Genomic DNA, 23,979 nt, shown 5'->3' with positions numbered 1-23,979 from the left:
TCTGCTTTCCGATAAGGGCACAAAATGTCCAAAACAATAACAAATGTTGAACCTTACAACACAGAAGTAATGCAGCGTATATTTCTAACATTATATTCCATTTACATTTGATCTAAGAAGGTACTCTTTTAGCTCTCTGATTGAGGAAACCAGCTATTAAACCATGTGACTATCAGAGTATGACTTTCATTGCTCTCAAAAACTTCAGCAGGCCACATTTTTCCCAATTGCATTAGCCAAGTTATTCTGCAAAAGAGAGATCTGTCCTTGGACCCTTCAAAGCCAACTGGGTCAAACTGGTTGTTTTTGTTACACACAGGTCACGTCAATGGGACCATGCCATCCATTCTTGGTTTAATTTCAAAGTATTAATTACAAACAGAAAATAGATATATTGAATAAAGGGAAAGTCTTGCTACAAAAAACTAACTGATGCAAATATCAAATGACCGACAATGTAACGGATACTATGTAACTTGTATTTTGACTGTCATGAGGGTGCATACTGACTATTACAGATCAGAGTCATTGGGAAGATAATAATTACATCATAAATAAAAAATCTACAAGAGGACAGATTTGTGTCAGTCTGTGAATTTTGCATCATAACATTTTAAAGATAAAATGACATAAACCTCTGATATATCTGGCCAATGGCTACTTCTGGCGCAATGTTTGATGGGCATGTGTCTGTGCACAAGCGTCAGCATATCCATGTACAACCCGGGGATCTAGTTGACTCTATTCAGAGAACACAATGTAAACAAAATGAAAAAGTATACCACAGCTCTAAATAAACTTAAGCAACCCCTTACCCAAGCATCTAGAGCCAACTTCAGACTCAAAATAACTCACACAGCTGACACTGAATCTGTGTGTGTAATCTGATCTGTCACCGTGACACCGCCCCACAGACATGCCATGCAACTGCGTGTGTGTGTGTGTGTGTGTGTGTGTTCCTTAAATGTTGAAGCACAAAGTATAAACATGTAGTAAAGGCTGAGGGATGACTTCTACTATGGTTCCTATTATTACTACTAGTGAAATGACAGTGCCTGCTACTGTGTTGCTGCAGTTACTACAGTACATACATGCTGATTTCTTATGTTGCATGATTTGTTCCAGCGTGTATTGTCAAAAGGGGACATAGAGCCCAATGTATGAGGGTATTGGATGAGATGTGAGGTTTGACTCCAGCAGGGGGAGCTCTGTGTCTGGACCATAGACTGGTCTGGACATACTGTATGAACACCTGAACAAGTCACTTCATGTGCTCTGGATTCATAAAACATAACAGTAACTATTAGAAGAATCTGCCAGAGGGGAGGAATTACAGATGAACTCCTTAATTTGTTTCTTTTGCACGGAGCCGCACTGCAATAACTGAGAATATTAACCAACTCTGCTCAGCTCAGATTTGACTTTGAAGTTTAACCAAAGTACAGTTTCTTCTACAGCATTTCTTCAAAACGTTGCTATCGAAGATGCTGCAAAACAGCTGTTTGATCAAAAGTTGTCATTTTTACAGGGGGTAAAGGTTATTATTATTTCAGAACATCATATTTAGAATCAGGACATGAAGGAAGTATAGCGCCAAGAATTATGTTTGGGAGGATTTAAATCATCTGTTACGAACTAATCTTATCTTAAGGTCTTATAGGGACACACATACACACACACAGTGGAGTGACACAGACAATTAGATAACCCAGTGAGTTTTTGTGAAGACATGTGACTCAACAACATTTGGCTCCCCTTGCTCTATCACATGCAGTCTCATTACGCTGCCCCCACCTGAGGACCCCCACTCACTGCTTAATAACTATCTTAACAAGCTTTTACATGGGGGGAGACAGAGTAGAGTAGTAGAAAACCAAAAAAACAAAGTCTGAAAGTTACAATAAAGTGTGTGTGCGTGTGCGTGTGTGTGTGTATGTGTACAAGGCTCACACTCTTGGCTGGGGACACCTACAGCTCATGAATTACCAGAAATCTCAATCGAGTCACCTTTTACAGGTTACTGGCCTAATTGTTTATGTTTTTCTGCTGCTATATTTACTCAAAACTCAGATTTGAAAATAATTACGAATATTCCGAATTTTTCATTTTGGAATGTGTGTGACGGAGTGTGTTGATGTTGTTGTGGATGCTAATGCTTATAACAAACACACACACACACACTCCTCCCTTATGTGCAGGGTGTCTGGTGGCGAGCTGTTTGACCGAATTGTGGAAAAAGGTTTTTACACGGAGAAAGATGCGAGCACGCTGATCCGACAAGTCCTGGACGCNCTCACACACACACACACACACACACACACACACACACACACACACACACACACACACTCTCAAATACAGAAGTACACACACACACACACACACACACACACACACACACACACACACACACACACACACACCTCCCTATTTTGAAAACAATTACTGCAGCAATTCTAGGTCAGTGTTAGGGTCACCTTCGGCTGAAAGGAGATGTGTCCAAACGGCCTCCATTAGGAAAGTTGCGCCTGTCTCTTTCTATAGTGTTGTATTTATGTTATTGGTTCAGACTATGATGTTTGAAATATGTGACCAAATTACCATACATTTATAACCCAAAAGTTTAATAACATACTTGCTTTTCTGTCCCTCTTTCCCAGCCAGAGAACTTGCTTTATTTTAATTCCCAAGATGAGTCAAAGATCATGATCAGCGACTTTGGTCTTTCCAAGATGGAGGGCAGTGGGGATGTCATGTCCACAGCATGCGGCACGCCAGGATATGTGGGTAAGGGGCCCAGTCTGTTATCTTTGTCTTATCTCTTTTTCTTACCTGGACAAGCTGACAGATTTCCCTCTTGAATTAAGTTCTGAAACACTTTACTCGTAGGGAAGTATCAACAACCATCGCTAGCGGATTGTAAGCTAATGTTAGCTACATGGCTGAAATCTCACTCCTTCTTCCTTTTTACTGTTTTAAAACCACACCACTGTTAATGGGTTTTAAATAATACATGTTAACAAAAAATAGTGTGCTAATAAATGCCTCTTGACCTGCACCGTTTCAACATGGAGAGAAATCGAAAGCTAGACATCAGCTGCTATCTGATACAGTGAGACAAAAATAAGAATGTCTGATTGTACGAACCTGCAGTTAGATTTTTTATGAAATACAGGAAAACTGAACATGAAATGCTTAGTTTGGGTCTTTTTCATGCCAGGATAACTTTTTAGAGCCATGAGAACTTGTTAAATTGTCCCACCATGAAATGCGGGACTCATAAAACAGTTACATAGGAGTTTTAACTGGACCTCAAGCACGACCCAGATTTAAGCTTGGGTAAACAGACACCGGCTACTGCAATGGAGTCACATTAATACAGAAATAGCTGAAACAATCAACCGAGGCTCACAATTTTTTCCCTTTCAGCTCCAGAAGTTCTCGCCCAGAAGCCGTACAGTAAGGCCGTGGACTGCTGGTCCATCGGAGTGATCGCCTACATCCTGTAAGTAACACATTATCTTCTTTGTGATCCAACTGTAAGGCCCCTGGTTTCATCCTCGCAGCCTGGCTCAACACACAGCACACTTTCAGTTGGTGTCAGATTCACAGGAAACACATGAACAGATTATAACGTTGTCTTCACACATCACAGACTTCTGCTGCCTACTTTCGCTGTGAAAGTCAATACACTGACTGTGATCAATCCAATGTGTGCTGTGGAAGTGGAAACATCTCTTTAAACACTACAGTTACTTTTTTATTACTTTGATGATTTCTGACTTTATCTTCCACTGAAACATAACTGTATATTGTAACAAAGTCTCAGCTGCAGGCTATTAGAAATTAGTCATATCCATTTATATAATAGGTTCATTTAGAATTTGCCCAAATATTTAGATACTTGTGTATCATATTAATTAGATCTCTCGTAAACAGATACCTATGATAAGCTAGTATGCTAATGTGTGTGCCTGGAGTCTAACACCCTATGCCCTACGGCCTACGCCAATGCCCTTAAAGGTCATACAGCTTAACCTGAGACACTGGTGCTGCTCCCAAATGTGTCTATATTTGTAGATTTCCGTGTGTGTGCGTACCTGTGTGTGTGAGTGTGTGTGTTCCGCCTGACAGAGACATTGAGTGTCAGGTCAGATCCGGGGTCAGAGGTGAACAGCCTCAGTTAATACGATGCAGAGCGTGCGAGGTGGCAGCACACACACTGTGTCTAACACTTCTGTGATGTGACTGTGATGTTTGGAAAGACGGTCTGTGACTCTATTAAATACATGTGTCTATGGGACACACACATACAATTTTTATATTTGTATTCATATTAACCTGTAGTTTATTTTGATACTTTGGTAACAGTGTGTTTCTTTATTACTTTCTTGCCAATGAAGAGACTTTGAATTTATTTGAACGAAAGAGAGAGTTTCTCCCTGCAATGAGCACAATTAGCGCATTGATTCAGACTATGTGAGCTTTTAGCTGCTGCTCAGGTGGAAAGAACAGATCAGGTAATCAGCCATGATAATCACTGTGTGTGTGTGTGTGTGTGTGTGTGTGTGTGTGTGTGTGTGTGTGTGTCTGTGTGTGTGTGTGTGTGTGTGTGTGTGTGTGTGTGTGTGTGTGTGTGTGTGTGTGTGTGTGTGTGTGTGTGTGTGTGTGTGTGTGTGTGTGTGTGTGNAAAAAATAAACATGCCCTGTTGTCGTGAGAGAAAAAGTGCAGAAGGAAACATCCATAGAAACTCAGTGTGCTGCTCTGTGATGCTATTTCAAGCCAGATACTTGGCATCTCATCTCGGGTGCAAGTTCATCAATGTTTGGGCTCAGGTGTGTGTGCAATATACCGGCGGGCCAGATCTAATAGTAATTAAAAATGATCCTGCGGGCCGAAATTAAATCCACCAAGGGCCTGATTTGGCCTCCGGGCCTTGAGTTTGACACATGTGTTCTAGAGTCGTCCTGTAGAGCAGAAGCTGGAGCAAGCTGTCCCCAAAGTAGCTGCTTAATAATATAATACTGCCAGTTAATGAAACAAGCTGTGCCAAGTGTTTTAGATAGGGCATGATAGATACCCTTAAAGGTCTGATGTCTGCCACAGAGAGATGCAGAACAGATTATCCTTTAACTGGTCCCCCAAATAAGCGCAACTTAACATGTGGGAGATTTGTTCGGTTAGGCACGAGCCCGCTCTTTTGGTTGCCATAATTAGGTAATTTAAAGTAAAAGCCAATAACTGATACAAATCTTGCTCTGTTCGTCAAGGCGGTTGAAAACATTACCAATAAAAGATGAATGTTAAAGGAACGCTGTACTAACCACCGTATGGCTGTTGCTTCTTATTTAACAGTCAGACAAATGTTTTTTATGTATTCCTTTGAGAGAAAATATATATGGTGTGCCAGTAATAATAAATCATATGTTTCAAAAAGGATGTGATGAGTCCTGCAAAGCACAAAGATCATATCAACCTTTTTCACTATATGTCAAACAGAGGATGAAGGACGGAAATGGTAAATCTATTAAAGGTCTCATCCACAGTTAGAAACCTTTTGTGATGTCTTAGCAAATTATGAGACGAGTGTAATTGAAACAGCTAAGCGGTATTAATAAAAAGACGGACACACCGATTGGCTGTAAATTTGCCATGTCGTTGTCAGCACAACTGTTGTTGACCTTCTTCATCAACCCTCAACTAACTTTAGCCAAGATTTATTCCAGAAACGTCTTCACACATCATAGAAAAGAGTTTGATCATAGGTCTCTCTTTCAAAGTTACAAACACACACTGACCTTTAGTTATTATAAGCCCTGGAGTATTACAGTTTGTGATCTCTTCCACAGAACCAAAAGAAAACGTCTTTGGTCTGTCATCATTTGGACACAAATTAGAGGACATACCCAGTAGCACATACCCAGTAGCCTCACATGACGGAAGGGGTGAAAGAAATATTAAAAGTCATCGAGGATGGACAGAATGTGCAGTCCAGACATGCAGCCACAAAAGGAAACTGAGCATTTCATTACTTCAATTAAGTCAATTCAGATTTCAGGTTTAGATATGACAATTCATTTTTCCTATGTTTCTAGTAAATCTGCTCCTCTATTTAGTGACCTCAAATCCAAAAAGGACAAGTGTAGGAGCCTTGCACGTCCCTCATGCAAATGAAAAAGCATGCTTGCCTACAGGTGATGCCAAGAAACCAGACAATCCAAACCACATGAGATCCAATATATAACCAAAGACACACGCACACGCACACGCACACGCACACACACACACACACACACACACACACACACACACACACACACACACACACACACACACACACCTGCATGTGATAAATCGGCTCCACTGTGCAACAGGATTCTACCAAACCGTGAGGAGTAGCCCCTGGGGAAGAGGGGATGGTCCACATGTGTGATACTCTCGCTGTGAATTCAGTTATTCCTTTTTTCTTCGGGGAATGGGAGATGAGGCAGAACTAATGGTGTTACTGTTTGTAAGATTAACTCTAACAACAACAGTGAACATCTGCCTGTATGCGGGATGTCTGGAGTTCAAAGGGGAAGCATGGACTTAAGAGTTTGAGTAGAGAACATATAAATGTGCTCTGGGTTTGTCACACTACAGGAATAGGTGTTATTATAACCACCCAGCCAAATTAGAATGATTAACATTAACAGCAAGTACATTTAGGTTTCAGCATTGTAAATAAATTATTATAAGCATAATTATTTGAAATACTGGGGCTGTGTCTGCTGAAGGTGCTGAAAAAACACCCAATTCAGGAGAGGGCTGCTAACATATAATCAGTATAAACAATACTTCCTGTTTGCCATTGTGCATCCTTTATGAGGCACGAGGCTTCAGCTGGCTTAGCCCTATGCTTACTTGAATGCCCACCTGCTATAGACACATACATGTACACACACAAACACACACACACTGACTGTGAGATCATGACTTACTTCTGCAGTTTGAGGCTGAGGTTTCCACTGCAGCTCTTGATCTTGTTCTGGGCCTCCAGGTGATTCATGCCCTCCGTGGCGATGCCATCAATAGACAGAACCATGTCTCCAATACCAATGCCCCCTTTAGCCGCCTTCCCACCATCCGTCAGCTGCAGGCGCACAAAACCACAGACAGTTAAAATTATATACAAACAGCATCAAATTCAAGATTATTAAGGGATTATGAGGGTGGGATGTGCACATTACCTCTGTATTTATCACAGGATTTATGGATCTATTCTAGTATGTTGGCAAAGCTAATGAAAGAGCTGGTTCTTTACCACATAATGGTGTGTCTAGTGTACATTCACTTATGCGTGTCTAATAGCAGGAGCCTTCGTCTTTGAGTTACCTTTGTTTCTTCTTTATGACCTGCTGTCATACTGGGCTTACAACATGTTAGAGGAACATTCAATATGTCTCTTAACCACAGCATGTGAGAAATAAAGATCTGAGCTATAATGCATTCCTTGTGTCCAACTTCTACTCTACTGTATGAAGCCATTTCATATGGTAAGTGAGTGAACATTGAAAATAAGACTACAAATTATAAAGCATTTCAGAGTATAGGCTAGATTTTGATATAAACATGTATCAAACAAATAATTATTTAAAGTTTTAGAGCCATTTTTTAAGGAGCAGTTTAACAAAAAAGGTGGTGTTTGGTAATGTCTGCTTCTGAAAATAGATAAATTAAGTTTAAACATTAGAGATTAACTAAACAATATCTAATCCCAGTAAAAAGCAATCATGTAATTAAAATGCAATTAAAAAGGTGACAAATAGCTAATGGGACCTAGCGTCACGGTTTAGATAGATATTTGTTTTATTGGCTTTGAGATCTCTTGTTTTTCACGCATCATAAAATATACATACCCTTCTTTTGTCTCTGGTTGTTAGTGTCTCCTATGAATTTTGAGGTATTACTGAAGTATCTGTATCCAAACAAGGTTTAATTGCTGTACTTCCACTCTGGGGGAAGCTGGTTAATTTGAACCAGATTCAAGCCACACACAGAACTCGTGCTGAACAGCAGGTCTGGTATTTAGTACCAGCATGTTCAACATGGCTTTAACATGGACACCTGCTGTACGGTATCAACTCTGTTCTTGACAGAAATGTTAAACACATGATTATAATAATGTCCGGGGAACAAATGAAGCATTTTCCGCACCCATAGTTGCTGCAGTAGACCATCTATTTACGAGCATTCCTAAACAGATTTTGTAAACAAGTTTTGAGCAACAGTCGCGAGGAAACTAACCACTTAACTGGCACCAAGTAGGTCTGAGTCTACACCGAAATAAAATGTGATTAAATGTGTAAGGACATGTGTAATGTGTTGACACTCACGTGAGTTAAAGTAAGTGCTATTGAGGTACATTTACACAAACATATAATGTTTTCATTAAAAACACATGTATCACTATTATGTTTATCATTTCGAAAAAAATCATATTTGTGTTCGTTTTTGCGATTGAAATGTCTTACTTGAAGTACTGTTTTAGTATCTGTCAATGTATGTTGTCGTGTTACTGTCTTTACATCACCGTCACCATCACAGAGAAGGCAATACATTGTGGCAGCATGTGTTGTATAAACCAGAGCCATTCCTATCAGTCGGCTCAGGAGGACTGTGACACATTTGGAAATGTGCGTTGGACGTTACACACTACATCTCTTTTCCTTTTCCCATGACGCAAATGGACTGTATCTAAGACCAATGTAGAGGTATTATTACAACACATTTCAATATAACAATTATTGATATCACATTCATTTTATAACAATTTGATTCACTGACTTTGTATTATATTATTCATTTATGACAAGTCCTTCAAGAACAAGAGGAAGCTGCAGCTGTGATTCTGACCATTCTTGGTCACACACAAGGTCCAAGTTTGTCCAAAGAAGAGTGAGGTCATTTGTTTCTTTTGACAGAGTGAAAAAGGACCACACAGGACACTTCACTGGACACACACATGCACAAAAACCACTTTGGGGGTAGTTATTTGTACATTATGAAGTGGCTCTTACTCTTGACAGCCATATATCACTCCTAGAACAGCTTTTTAATCTGGGGCCTCAAGAAATCTGTTTTTGCTGAATGAGGGACGGCAAGGATGATAAAGTGTAATGTGGGTTCGTTCCGCTTTGGTGTGTAACATCCTCCTACAGTATGTGTCTGTGTCCTCTGCCTCTATCTTTGTCTTTCAGTCACACACACACACACACACACACACACACACACACACACACACACACACACACACACACACACACACACACACACACACACACAACACAGGCCGGGCTAATAAAAGAGGCTCTGCACTCGGATTAGTGTTAAGTCTCTGCGGCCCCAACCTTTTATGGTCATATTAGCCCAACACACGCAACATCACTCACCACCACAGAGGGCAGGAAGAAGAGAGTAATGAGGGATCGACTTGACGCTGATTAGAATAGCGTGGATGTAAGGGAAGGAAAAGAGAGAGAAAGGAGAACAACGTCTCCTGCTGAATCTGTGGGCTCTTTCTTCTATGTGCATTTTGACCCATACTGAGGGGTGTGTTCATACCAACCACTTTGGCACTGTTATGGACCAAACACTCACCACAACATTTCTATTATATGTTCTACCCCAATTAGTACTCTGTTTCTGCCCCCCACACACAACCGCTACATCTCTCTCTCAAAAACACTTACCCAAACTCTGCTTCTCTCTGCAGTAACCTACAACTACACCAGAAGATAGTCTATACAACATAAAGAGAATAGAAATGTTTAAGTCTAAATAAATTATTCATGATGGCAGGAAACCAGAAGTGTTTTTAAAAAAAAAATTTGTTTTCAATAACTACGATTAAAAAGATTTCACAGATCAAAGTAGTTTCAATTTTCACATGAAAGAGAGTGCAACAAGTCATTGAGATAATCAGAAACAGAAATCTAAATAATCTGTCAATGCAACAAGCCAGGCACTTCAAGGTTCCCAGGGTGTTTGATTTATGGCTCTGTTTCTTTGGCCATGACAGAAAACAGCAGCTTTAACACTACGCACTTATCCGCAGGAGACGGTAATACAAAATATGTATGTACTTTCCTTTTCTATAAAGCACAACCTCTGGCAGCAGCTGAGATCAGCTCCAAATCTGCAGGGACATCGGTTAACACTTGACCACAACTTATATTAACAACAGAGCCCCCATCACAAATACCCTGGCCGTGAAACAACAACAAAATATGACTGAAGCAAATAACAAGTTTTGCTAACGCTCAATTGTCAATACGAACAGAATATTTCCAATTAAACGAATCGGATGGTCAGAAAAAAAATATGATCTGTAATTTTTCCTTGACAGGAAAGGAAAAAAACTTTTTCTTATCTGATGAACCGTCTGCTAGACGAAGCTAGCAATGGCAACTTTACAAGAGCATAATAACGTGTGTTGTTTATATGTTTGATGCAGCTCTAACTCCTTTTGTACAACTTCTAATAGCTGGTATCTGGTTTGACATGCTTTCTTTATAACATGCCTATTATTCTGCATTTTCAAACAACACTACCTTTGTTTAAAACAGACTCCTGTCTTATTACATATTCATGTAAAAGATAAAGAGTCAATATTCTTGTCATCACACTCAAAAGCAAGGGAAAACACATGCAGTGTGTTAAAGCCTTCACTGATGAACCTTCTAGCAAAGTTTTCAACACACATATCGTCTGATTTAAGTGCTAGGAAAATGTAAAGCACTTCCAACACAACAGAAAAGTCTAGCTGGAGTGCTGAAACATGGTCGGGTTTGAGCATAGACTGAACAGCTTGAGTGCTTTGAACAATGCCTGCTTTCAGCACAAGAAGTGACAGAGATGACAGGCAGATGGTTTGGTTAACATCACACTACGATTGAAACGCTGAGAGCAGGAGACACACATATCCAAAAATTGCCCCTTGTAATTCAACATTCAAAAAAGCGGATTCCATATGCCAGCCTTCAGAATTATTTATTTACTCAGGCTGGACATCCAGCAGGATATATTTCAGTGTGATCCTACATGAAACAAATGTTTTAATTTAAAATAAAGGCAGCTTAGGGGCTCAAATCTCACGAAGAAAAACTGAAAAAACTAATAAATGAATAAAGAAATTAAGTTTGAAGGGTACGAGACAGACTGGAAGAAATATAGAGGTGAGGGAGATATACAGTATAAGGGAGGTAGAGAGATAGAGACGGGAAAAAGTTGTAACAGAGAAAGGGAATGATTAAAAAAGTGCAGGAAGCTCAGGCAGACATCTCGTCTGTATGATCCATCAGTCACACATGTTAAACTGTGTTAGGCAACGTTTCACTTTTACGCTCCTGAAGGAGGTAAATCATGCAGTTTTGTCAACTGCATTGTAGAAATGCCTGAAACAGGATCTAGTGATTACATGTATGTGATAAAATCCACTGGTCTTTTTGTAACTGTTATAAAGAGTCTGATGTTGGCACTTTGCTATAAAGTTAAAAGTTACATTTTATGAAACTGACGATCAGATCCAAAACTCCATGTATGAAGTATGAGTAATCCTAAAACGATGCACTAATGTAATGGATATATAATACAATATAGACTGTGGACAGAGTAGCGCTTCAACTGGGAGTAAGAATGAATTGAATGTAATACAGCGAGTTTGTAAAGGGCTACCTCAGCCCTCTAACATGATATGGTTGGTGTGTGTTTGCACATGTACCCATGTATGCACATGCATTATGCTGGCACACACACACAAACGTTCAATCTGATGAAAGCTTTTGAAAATAACTGTTTCTTTCCCTAAAGCTGTTTGTGCACCCGGGTCTAATAATCGCAGCCTGACTGTACTGTGTGTTATTGCAAGAGACCTTAATAAGAAAAAGCTATATCGGATTGAGTTCACATAGATAGCTCACTGCAGCTACGGTTGCCAAAACCACAAAAACATATTGTACACATTAAACATAAAGCTTTGAAAAAAACATTGAGAAAATGGGCAATCATTTTGCCATACTTACAAAAAGCCTCCAGATTAAAGTAAAATCCACCTCTGATACAAGCTGAGAATTATTAGGATTTAGCTGATATCTCCTGAAAGTCAAATGGGTTTTTAAGTAATTTTAACAATGATAAAGATAATGTGGTACAGAGGGCTGCAGCTTCAGCAAAGCGTGTCTATCCTTTATTCAATAAAGAGTGCACATGTTTAAAGGTTCCCCGTGGATTTTGTCTTGTTAATATGTTTCTGTTTACACTTAGCATTACTCACCGAAACATTTTGTGTGTATCTGTCATGCAAATGCTTTTCCTTCCTCATAAAACAAATTTTTCCTCCATGTCAACTTGTTGCTAGCAGTATTCTTCTTCCCTGCTTTTAATGGGATGTTTCTGAATTACTCGCCTTTAAAATGCCACCTGTAGATCAGTAGAGTTGTGTTACATAATTGGCAGGAAAGATCTGTGTAAAAAAGCGGGAGACTCGCTCGCAACAACATTGCTGCATATGGCAATACCAAGTGACAAAAACTCTACAAGATGTCTTTCAGGAAAAAGAAGACCAGTGTAAAAGTGTAGTAGAGAGGTCAAGGAAAACATTTTACAAAATGAACTCTCGACACTCTGTCCCAATATACCTGCTGGATATCATTAAACAAACATGAGTTTCACTGTATTCAAAAGTGATGGGTTGATGTTTCCTTGACATGGGCATTTACATGGAAATAAAGTTAACGTATGTAACAGAAGGCTATATTGTAAAACTACACACAGGACTAGTATCAACAAACCCACTGCACTTTGGTAAACTGGAAGCGCACAAGCCAGCATTCACAGCTACAGTCAATGATGTGTTTGTCATGGCGCTGGGGGACTAAGCATTGGCAGCGCTGGTACACACACTCAGGAATATATTACACAAGTCTGGATTGTTCTTATTCCATATGAACACACAGTGTGCGTCATCTGCAGCACACACTTAAAGAGGCTTTAATTAATCCAAAATGGTGGTTGTAAGTTTCAGATTGTATCGTAATGTTTAACTTGTTTATAATACAGTATATGTGGAATGCTATGGTCAACATCTGAAAAGAGAAAACTTGCCAGAAAACATTAAAATGAGTTAGAGTAGCAATTATTTCCCTATATTGTGAATAAATGATGTGAGTGTTATTACTCAGTACGCTTTAAATCAAGTTGCTCAGAGGGGGATAACATTTGTCCAGACACTCAGAATGAAACCAGCCTGAATGTTTGAGTGACTGAGTATCGAGGGGTTTCTGGTCACAGTGGCAGTTGAACAATTATAAATTAGAAACCTAATTGCAAACACAGAAGAGCATGCAGGGTCCTTAAGTGGACATACCGTACCACACATTTTAAAATGCTACTACAAAATGTTTCCATGTTTTCATTTTCAGAAAAGAAACATATTCCTGTCTGAAAAGCTCTGTTTTAACACCTGTTTCTTTAACACCCCATCCCAAAAATGCCTTTCTGCTCTGAATGGATTGCAAGAAAAGCTTTAGCAAAGGTCTCAAGACCATGTTTTCTGACCAAACAAAATGGAATATGAACAACGGGAAGTAACATGAACTTAGCTTTGTCTTCTATTCTGCCTGAAAAGAATAGAGCGACTGAAAAAGTAACTGAACTACAAATCATGCACAGCCTAAAAAGCCTAAGAGGAAAGTGGATAGCTAGCTACAGCTGTTTTCCTTTGATTGATCTCCCAACCCACAGCCATTAAAGTGTATTTCTATCTATCAGTCTTGGTAGTGAACCAATGTTATTATGACTAAACATGATGCTAGCCTTGAGGCCGGTATCCTGAGAGGAAGGCAGACGAGACATGGCCGGATAAGCAGTTACCTTGCAAAATACATTATAGCCGCATTAAACAATAGGGTATTCAAGTCTCTTCATTGTAAATCCACTGCAGTGCATGTTATGACCTGGCCATGATTGTCTTCTTGGGTTATAAAAGTTTTCTGGCCTCAAATTACTCTGTTCATTCCAGTTACACTAAAGAAGCATCCTCCAAAGACATATTTAAAGGATTTATTTTTTTCTTTGTATTTTATTAGTATTTCCTTCAATCGGCCACTAAATCCTTCATGAAGTTTGTTTAATAAAAAACATTTATGGTGTTATTTTCATTTCAGCACGTTCCTGCATTGGTATGTGTGACACTCGTAGGGCTTTTTACTATGGATTAGTCTGTCCATTACTGGTGAAGCCAGAAAGTGAGGTCACCATTAGAACCAGATAACTGTCATCATGCAAAATGAAGGATAGGGCGTGTTTTCAAATAGCCATCCCCCTCTTTTCTCCCAACTCATTACCGCTATTATGGTGCAAAGCGACCTCACTAATGCTTTTAAAAGACGATTAACAAAAGATGTGTGACAACATGCTTTATAGTGTCATACAAAATGCCACAATAAAGCAAACTTTTGAACGACAAACACACATTTCAAGAAATCAAAGATTAATTATCGCGCTGCCGTGAACACAGAAAAGTCTACATTGTGCTACATTGTCTAAGCAAAAGTATGTGCCAATAATCAACAAAAAAGACAGAATGATTTGTGGGAGAGGAAACAATAAGTTGTTGATTCTAGTTCTGGGCTATTTAACTAACATGCTAGATACTCACAGTGAAGCATGGGACTTGTTATATTAAGATAGATTTAAGTATTATTAAGTCATAAGGGGTTGCTGTCAACTGGCTCTGGTAGTCTGGTATGAAAGGTCAAAGCACAAAGATTGTAGCGCAGGTTTGAGAACTGAGACTGCAGTAATGCTCATGTAAGAATTGGAACTGTAAGAGGAGGAGAGGCAGAGAAAAAAGACAAGAGACTATGTATAGAAGGATTCAGCCTTGAAGCAGACTAATCATTGTGGTCAGTTGTTATCATCGCCTGTGGAAGCGCCTGTGGCGAGGCAGAAGGCAGAAACCGCTGATGCAGTTCCAGAAACTGCATTATTCCACAAAAAGGTTTTCATATAGATTATCTGTCCAGTGCTATTGCTGAAGTCAAAGCAGAAACTTCATTGCGTGTAATTAGCAATTCAGCAAAACCAGTGTTAAATCTTAACATTGACGTTTGGAGTTCAAGAAGGAGGATTGATTAAGTGGTGACATACAGCAGCATAAATACGGACTAGGCATGGAACTCATGCGTCTTTATACCTTAACAACAGAATATATGTTTAACCTTCAAAACAATATATATTACCGTTGAATAGAGAGTACCAGTGAAAGACACATGGTTAATGTTGTAATTGAATCAAAACTATTTGATTAGGTTTAGGTAAGAGTTATACTTTAGGAAACAAAACGGTTAAATTAAATATCTGGGTTTGGTTTATAATATGTACGGTTGGAGCTCCTTTTAAGCCAAATGGTTACAGCTGAATCCATACATGTCCTTGATTTGTTTCCAGCTTTGGGAACTTTGTTGCATGTTGACATATATATATATATATATTCCCATTTATTTGATGTCATCTGATAAATGAAAACAGTTTAAAACAAATGACTTTTTAAAAAAACTATTTGTAATGCAACTTAGGTAACGGACGTAAGTTAAGTACATTTTACAATTTAACATAATAGCACATTGTGCAATTTGCATTCAAAAGTTAAAATAAGTCAAAATGTTCTTAGTTTCATACAAGAGACAACAGCTGTCTCCCCCTCGCTCCGATCATAGGCACTACAGGCACTAAAGATACCACCAAACAATCAAATATTAAATAATTGAGTACCTTGTAGACAGCCTATACAGCCTTTTTTGTAGATAGTCTGCATAGAACTAAAGGGAAGGTGATTACAATTATCATTAAATGTATACATGTTTTACTGTTATGTACATATACTTATATTTTATTCAAACAACAGTAAAAAGGAGAGATAATTAGATTCTCAACATAGATAATGTCAAATATAAGTGATCTATTCTTGCATAATGATGACGTTTGTACTTGGAATCTCTGAAATAATAATAGTAATAATAATAGCTTGGATTTATATAGCGCCTTTCATGAGACCCAAGGTCGCTTTACAGAGAAGTAAGCAAAATAAGCAAAAGCTTTAATGATTAATGACATTCAACCAATGCCAAGGAGCTCTAAGTCAGGGGTACAGATCCAAGACCAGTTTGCCTCGTGAGTGGGTACCGTCAGGGGAGCTGACCTGTAGAAAGATGGATCTATTTGCAGAAGCCTAATGCACATGCTCCCCTGTGTTGCCGTCTGGTAAATTATTTTAGAAATGGTTCCTGTAAATGGGCTGCCCTCAGAAGGGTTTAAAAATGGATTCACTCTGTTGTAAATTTAACTGCAAATAAAGGGCAGCTATTCTTGGAAATGCTTTGATCCGTTAAATATTTATTGGATTTCACAACAAATGGTTTAAAAGGGGATTAACTGTGCCTGGAGTGCTTCTACATTCTTTAAAACCGGTTCATATCCATTAAATGGTTGCTTCACTAAAAGGCAAGACATTAAGATAGTGTTACTTTTAGTCAATATAGAGTCAATAGTCTACCTAGTACAGATTACTTTCCATTACTGTCTTAAAGCTTATCATCAGCCACTTGTCACTTATAACACCAGCATTCACACTCAGCTGTTTTGCTGTGCATCACAATGACTATGTATTACATTATGTTGAAACCCCTGCTCAACTAATGCAGGATATGTTCAAAGTGCTGAAGGCCATCATTAGAAATACTTGAGGAGAATTTAGCAATCCCACTCTGTCACACTGCCGCCGGCTCTTACTGAAATATGTTCCTTTCTTCTCAAAATATCTCCTTTTATGGACTGTGTCAAACTGAGATGCCGGTAAAATGTTTCATTGGCACTTTGGCAACACTGTAAAATAAAAGAAGAGGTGAGGAAAACAGCAGTTACTGGGCAGATAACTCTGGACCTACAGTTGTGGTTACACCTACTACACCAACCCAATGATGCAATACCGGTACAATGTGATAATACTACCATGGCTACAAAAACGAAACACACAGTATATCCACATACGTAAAGAGCTTAGCAACAGCAGCTGTTAGGGTTAGTGTGTGGTTTGGCAGTAGTAGCTGCGTTTCCTTAATAACCCTTTCTCAGAACAAACTCTATGGTTGGACTGGCAGAGAGCGATGGGTCTCAAACACAACAGAAATGACACAGTGTATATTGGCACATGTGCCAGTTTTATTATTTAACCTTAAACTGGATTAATTAGGCCGGCTGGAAATAGTGTTGGGTTAGATTCTTGTATGTAGACTTTAATCCATATTGTTTTCAGAGGAGTGAGTCATATCTTACATAAGACCCTAATTAAATAGGGAGAAAGAGAGAGAAGAGAGAGAGAGAGAGAAAGAGAGAAAGAGACAAATAGGAAGGTATGACAGTATGAGGTAATAGACTATTTTTATTTTCATTTAATCATTTATTTAGCAGGGAGCTCATTTCCATCCGCAGTCCCTCACATAAAACATTTAAGAACATGACAATTATACACATAGCAAAAACAAATACATGATATGCAAAAAGTGCAAAAGAGCAAGACTATCTGTCATCATCCCTTAAGAAACCCCTTTCTGTAAACAGCTTCCTTCCTATGTAACGCATATCTATATCACCTTACATCCACTCACTTATTCCAGCTTTCCACCTCTCCCTGTTCTCTGCTAATATACATTTCTTTCTCCGCTAAGTTAACCACAGTTTTAACAATGGCCACCCTTTGGTGAGTTTAAGTTTTCCCAAAGATGCACTGATGTTCTGCTTTACATTACTCTCTATTAAAGTTGCTTGCGATACAAAAAGCTTTAGTCCACATATACCTCATCAAATGGCGTTTTGCAACTTGTACACTCCCAACTAAATATGGAGATGAAGACAAGGGCAGAATATCTGTGTTGGTTTCATTGACCTAAAGTTTTTGTTTACACCTTTTATTTCACAAAAATGTGACCAGTTTCTGAGAATGTCCTTTATTCCCCGTTTCACATTAGTCTAATTTATTGAAAAATAATCACTAGTTGGAGCTGCAATTTTTAGACTTGAACCAAATCTGCAAACTATAAAAGCATACTCATAAGTCATATTATCCTTATCCCTATACTTATGGTAGATATTATGGTCTCAAGTACATTTAGTATATCAACACTGAATACTGCACCAGCAGTTACTCACACTCTTGCTAACATCTTGAAACTTCAAACCGCATAACTGTCATTGTGATACTGCAGTAAAGGCCTGAGTGGGCTACTGAGACGATTCTAGTTTAGTTACTGCCAACTTCACTGGGAATTTAAAAAACTTCCACTGACCTACATCACAATTTATTTCCATTTTTTCAGTTATATCTGGGTTCTTCCTACAGGAAGTGTTTGGAATAATATGTTTGTAATGCAGAATATTGTTCTCAAAATTTAATATTTCAGCATCCACATTATGGATGTAATGTATATGAAGTGTTTCTTTTGAAAACATTTACCTCATATCTTCATTTTTTCTTTACCTGTCCTCAGTTTTTTTCTGTCAGTTGCACAAATAGTGTCTTCCATCATTTTAACTGCATGAGCACAATCCCAGACACAGACACGCAGACACACACACAAGCACACAACAGTGGTAAAAGTTCACATGGCTTCAGTTAGTGGGAAAAGTATCACATCCAAAGTAATAACACAAACATGGCAACCCAATGCGGCCCCCATGGCGATTGGCACATGACCTGGCAAGCCATTTATCATCAGGCTTATGTTGCCATATGTGTGTTCACTGCCAGTTTTAGTGATGTGTGTGTGGACCATAGACTGTATATATAAGGTGTGGACGCACGTGCACTTCATGAGTTGGTCCAGTGCAATTAGCTGGACTGAGTTTTGCGTGTGCCATAAAAGCTGCACTCTCCAAGCAGAACAGAACTGAAGGGTAATTATACTTTAGTTAATGCAATAAAACCCCTGTCACACTGTCCCGAAAATGACACCCGATGGACACACAATTAAGGAAATGTTCAAATTCGTCTCTGATCGTTACAACATCGGGCCATTCGTGGTGGCATCTTAAGCCATCGTATGACCGCCGGTGGAGTTTCTCAGGCTCCGGCATCAACTTCGAGAGCGGTGGCAACATCTTTGGCATCACAAAGCATTGCCGAAGGACCTTGTGAAGGTTCATTTTCGTGTTGACTTCGTGTGTCCATTTTGCCCTTCGTAAGGCATTCGTGAGGGCATCTTAAGCCATCGTATGACCGCCGGTGGAATTTATCAGTCTCCGGCAGCAACTTCGGGAGCGGTGGCAAAATCTTTGGCATGCCAAAGATGGCTTAAGATGCCCTCACGAATGGCCCGATGTTGCTACGATCAGAGCCGAATTTGAACATTTCCTTTATCGTGTGTCCATCGGGTTGTTTTATTGCACAACAAAATCATGTAAACATATTATGTAAATAACCCAATTTGTGTTCTGTGAAACTAAAAAGGATAGAATATATTATTTTGAAGGCGAGGAAGTTGTTGTTGCTATGGAAACAACATGACGGAGAAAACTTAATATCTTCTACATATAAAGACGGAGAAAGTAAAGAACAAAGTCTGAAAATATCAGTACAGTATCATAACACTTTAACATAATTGTTTTTGTTACTTTCGTTGCAGTTGTAAGTCTTAAATGTAATGTAAATGTTGCCTTTGTGTGTGGTTCGGGGCCATCTTCGTGCGAAATTCACAATTCCATATTAGTGTGTCCATCGGGTGTCCATTTTGGGACAGTGTGACAGGGGCTTTATTCATTCCCTCATCACGCCACAGTATTTATACCACCTCACTATCACTTGTCCTTTGCCAGATTGTCTTGTCGTTTCCGCCAAGCTCTCCAGTGAGTGTTGGTCTCTAGTCTAGATTTTTGTCCTTCCTGGTTTTTGATCCCTGCCTGCCTGTTTACGGTTCTCGAGTTCCTGCCTGCTCCCTGTCTGGTTTTGGTTGCCTGTCTGACGGATTTCCTGGTTTTGACCCTGCCTGTCCCTGACCTGAATAAACTGCAATTGAATTATTTATCTAAATAGTTATCACTGTAATAAACCGGATTTAANTGGAAGTTAAGCCACTGTTGATATTCCGGAGACTTCTTCCGGTAAAGCTTTTCAAAATTAAACTTTAGCAACAACGTTAGCACAAACAAGAATGCTAAACCGGAATGATGTTTTCAGAATAAAAAAGTTTTAAGCGTACACAATTAAGGAAATGTTCAAATTCGTCTCTGATCGTTACAACATCGGGCCATTCGTGGTGGCATCTTAAGCCATCGTATGACCGCCGGTGGAGTTTCTCAAGTTAAGCCCCTGTCACACTGTCCCGAAATTGACACCCGATGGACACACGATTAAGGAAATGTTCAAATTCGGCTCTGATCGTAACAACATCGGGCCATTGGTGAGGGCATCTTAAGCCATCGTATGACCGCCGGTGGAATTTATCAGTCTCCGGCAGCAACTTCGGGAGCGGTGCCAAAGATTTTGCCACCGATCATACGATGGCTTAAGATGCCCTCACGAATGGCCCGATGTTGCTACGATCAGAGCCGAATTTGAACATTTCCTTTATCGTGTGTCCATCTGGTTGTTTTATTGCACAACAAAATCATGTAAACATATTATGTAAATAACCCAATTTGTGTTCTGTGAAACTAAAAAGGATATAATATATTATTTTGAAGGCGAGGAAGTTGTTGTTGCTATGGAAACAACATGACGGAGAAAACTTAATATCTTCTACATATAAAGACGGAGAAAGTAAAGAACAAAGTCGGAAAATATCAGTACAGTATCATAATACTTTAACATAATTGTTTGTGTTACTTTCGTTGCAGTTGTATGTCTTAAATGTAATGTAAATGTTGCCTTCGTGTGTGGTTCGGGGCCATCTTCGTGCGAAATTCACAATTCCATATTCGTGTGTCCGTCGAGTGTCAATTTCGGGACAGTGTGACAGGGGCTTAAAGGATATTCTATTTGTGTGTAGGCTTGAAGAGTAACAGATTACATGTAACTGGAATACGTAAACAGAATACAAAGAGAAGTTAACAGTATTCCCTTACCGTTTCATAAAAAATATGTAATCAGATTACTGTTAAATTTCAAAAATGCATGATTACTAGCAGGATTACGATGTTTCTTAAAAACAAAAACATATTAACATAAGGAGCATTTAGTTTTGTTTCCTTTGTAAACTGTACCATTCTGTTGGCTAATACTTTAAGTGTGAATATATACGCCTACTGCCTGAATTTACTTTTTATGGTTTTCACTTCTTATTAGTTGTTTCATTATTATTATTCAGTAGGGGAACATACTGTTTATGTTCATACAATTGTGTGCGTGAGTTTAACTGTGTGAGCCTCAAGAAGCTCCAGATTGCTTATAATGATTGTCTGCGTATACTGCTTAGAAAACCAAGGTGGTACAGTGCAAGTGACATTTTTTGTAATGCACGAGTCAACACGTTCCATGCTCTCTTGTGAAATCTGATGTACAAATTCATCTGTCGATTTAATGTTTCTCATAACTCTGTCATTATGCTGCTTTCAAATCCGTGTCTCTGAACTGTGTGACACCAGTCACCTATCTGTGGAAACATTGGTATAACTGCCTTTTTTAATTTATATTTGAGTGTTGTATGTCTTTTAATAATGGACCAAGAGTCTCTTCAAATAAAAGCTGATGATGATGATGATGATGATGATGATGATGATGATGATGATGATGATGATGATGATGATGATGATGATGATGATGATGTATGTATTAAACTAAAATGGAGCATTTTCTTTTTGCTCTGATTTTCTTTTTCTTTTTAATGTATAGTATGTATTACTGCACTGTGTTTCATGTGTTGTGCACTCATTGTTGGTGTAAAGAATAATCCCTGATGAAAGGCAGGTTTTCAGGAAAAAAAATTCATACATAATACACTAAAGTAATATCTTATTGATATTCCTTTTCTCTTATATTTATTTTTGATATGAGGTCATCAAAAAGTAATGGAAAGTAATCAGGTTACATTACTTTTATATTTTGATACTCAAATGAGGTTACTGATTAAAAAATTCTTTGTACAGGTAAAAAGGAATACATTTCTAAGTAACCCTCCCTGTTTGAATTGTAATATCTGAATGACCGGCTGGCTGGGAGTTAATGTTAAGAGTAGACACTGAAAGGCACAAAAACCGAGGGACCATCAAGTTTCTGAGGGACTGAAGCCAAGATTTGTGCGGCAAAATTTGGATTCAGCACTTTTGCTACAGACACTTAAATGTGAAGTGGAATGCGTGGAGAGTGAGAAAAGGTTTCCTGTGTGGTCGATACATGACGGATGGCATATGATTAAGCTATCACACGAGTGGTGGTTGCAAGCTGGTGAAACGATGGAGAAAGATGGGAGAAAAAGAGTGGAAGGATAGAATCAAAGGTATCAGTTTTCATCTTTTTAATCACTAATAGGCCATGGGGCATTGCTGGGATGCCATTCTGCAGCTGCACTGTGATAAACGAGTCTGGAGATAAAACAGGGACATGGCATAGGGGCATAGTAGATACAACTAAAAGAAAAGTGTGTTGGAGTGGACCTATCATCATGTGTGTGCATAATTAAGTCTTACCCTGGAGATGGTGAGGGGCATGCTGAAGTCCTTCCCTCCCTGCAGCCTGAAGCCCCAGGGGGCGGGGCCTAAGAGAGTGACGCTGTAGTTGCTGCTCATGGTCTGCTCGGATGATGTCAAATGCGTTGATATCACTGACAAGTGATGATATTGACGGCAGGAAAATATGTTGCAGATCAGGTGACAACGATGATGTCAGTGTGTCTTGATGATAGGTAGGAATTTGGCAAGGATTCCCTTTACGATGTTGTTCCCAGATCTGAAGCGAGATATGAAAGAAAACAATATATTGAAGGTTTACATAAGACAATTGAAGCATAAATAAATAAATACTCTTGTGTGATGGCAAGAGGGGTTATGAGGGTGGTGGAGACAATAATAAAATTAGACATTTGAAAAAAAACATTATTTTAACTTATTCACTTTCATCAACCACACAAAACGTGCACATAATACACCTTTTTTGTTAAAATTAGATACAAATTTCATTGTGCAACTGGGTGCACATTATTAAGCAGGGTACAATTTAAACACATACGCATGAAAACAATAAAAGCTGGAGCACTTGAGACTTAAGATACGGCCAAGCAAAGCCTCAACCAAAGGACCACCACACAGATTACGTTAATACAACTGCAGACCACCTCCTACTGTTTACTGCTATTACTATTGTAAATAAAAATACTTTACCTCTTTAGTGGAAATTCCAGAGAGGAAAATAAGTCCTTCACAGGCAGGTAGACAATGTAATCCCTAGTTTCCCATGTACTATCCCCTTCCCAGCAAACACACTGTATGTGTGTGAGAGAGGTAGAGAGGGATGCAATGCTCTTATATACAGCTAATGACAGATGGGAGGGGAAAGGTGGAGGAGGGGAGAGAAGAAGAGGAAGGCGAGAGGGAGAACGGGTCGGGGTTAAGTTGGGAGGAGAGAGGGAGGAGAAAGAGGAGGGGAATCACCCATGGGTGGAGTGAGTGGGACACAGGAGAGGAGGAGAAAAGAGGGAGATGATATCAAGGGGGAGATTAGGGGATAAGGGGGGACAACAGTCAGAAAAAAATGAGGGAGGAAAGACAAAATGGGTGGGGGTTGAAGGGGGGATTAAGGCAAAGAGTGTGGGAGCACTGCACACGGAGTAAATGACAAAGGGAGGGGAGGCACCAGAGAGGGAGAGAGGGGCAGAGGAGAGGGGACAGTTTATCTTTCATCTGGATATTTTGGGAACATTGACTCAGTGCAGCAGGCTGTTTCATTTAAGGTG

General features: G+C 39.2%; 1 protein-coding gene across 4 annotated transcripts in view; it reads right to left on the bottom strand.

Moving 5' to 3' along the window:
* The window catches only part of LOC104954865 (PDZ and LIM domain protein 5-like), a 42,052-nt gene extending 18,442 nt beyond the window's left edge, over positions 1–23,610 (bottom strand). The window contains exons 1-3 of one of the 4 annotated variants that reach the window (XM_010782063.1): positions 23,408–23,610; positions 22,718–22,976; positions 6,982–7,133 (exon numbers count right to left, since the gene is read on the bottom strand). In XM_010782063.1, coding sequence (XP_010780365.1) covers positions 6,982–7,133; positions 22,718–22,816 — 251 coding nt within the window. In that variant the 5' untranslated portion in view covers positions 22,817–22,976; positions 23,408–23,610. The remainder of the gene's footprint in view (positions 1–6,981; positions 7,134–22,717; positions 22,977–23,407) is intronic. The other 3 variants (XM_010782062.1, XM_010782065.1, XM_010782064.1) reach the window with 3 other exon arrangements.
* Between the last annotated feature and the right edge of the window lie 369 nt (positions 23,611–23,979).

This window comes from Notothenia coriiceps, unplaced genomic scaffold (genome assembly GCF_000735185.1).
Source record: "Notothenia coriiceps isolate Sejong01 unplaced genomic scaffold, NC01 NC01_scaffold00024099, whole genome shotgun sequence".
NCBI classification, from domain to species: domain Eukaryota; kingdom Metazoa; phylum Chordata; class Actinopteri; order Perciformes; family Nototheniidae; genus Notothenia; species Notothenia coriiceps.
The sequence above is the reverse complement of the archived record's forward strand: the minus strand, read 5'-3'. Positions and strand labels throughout refer to the sequence as shown.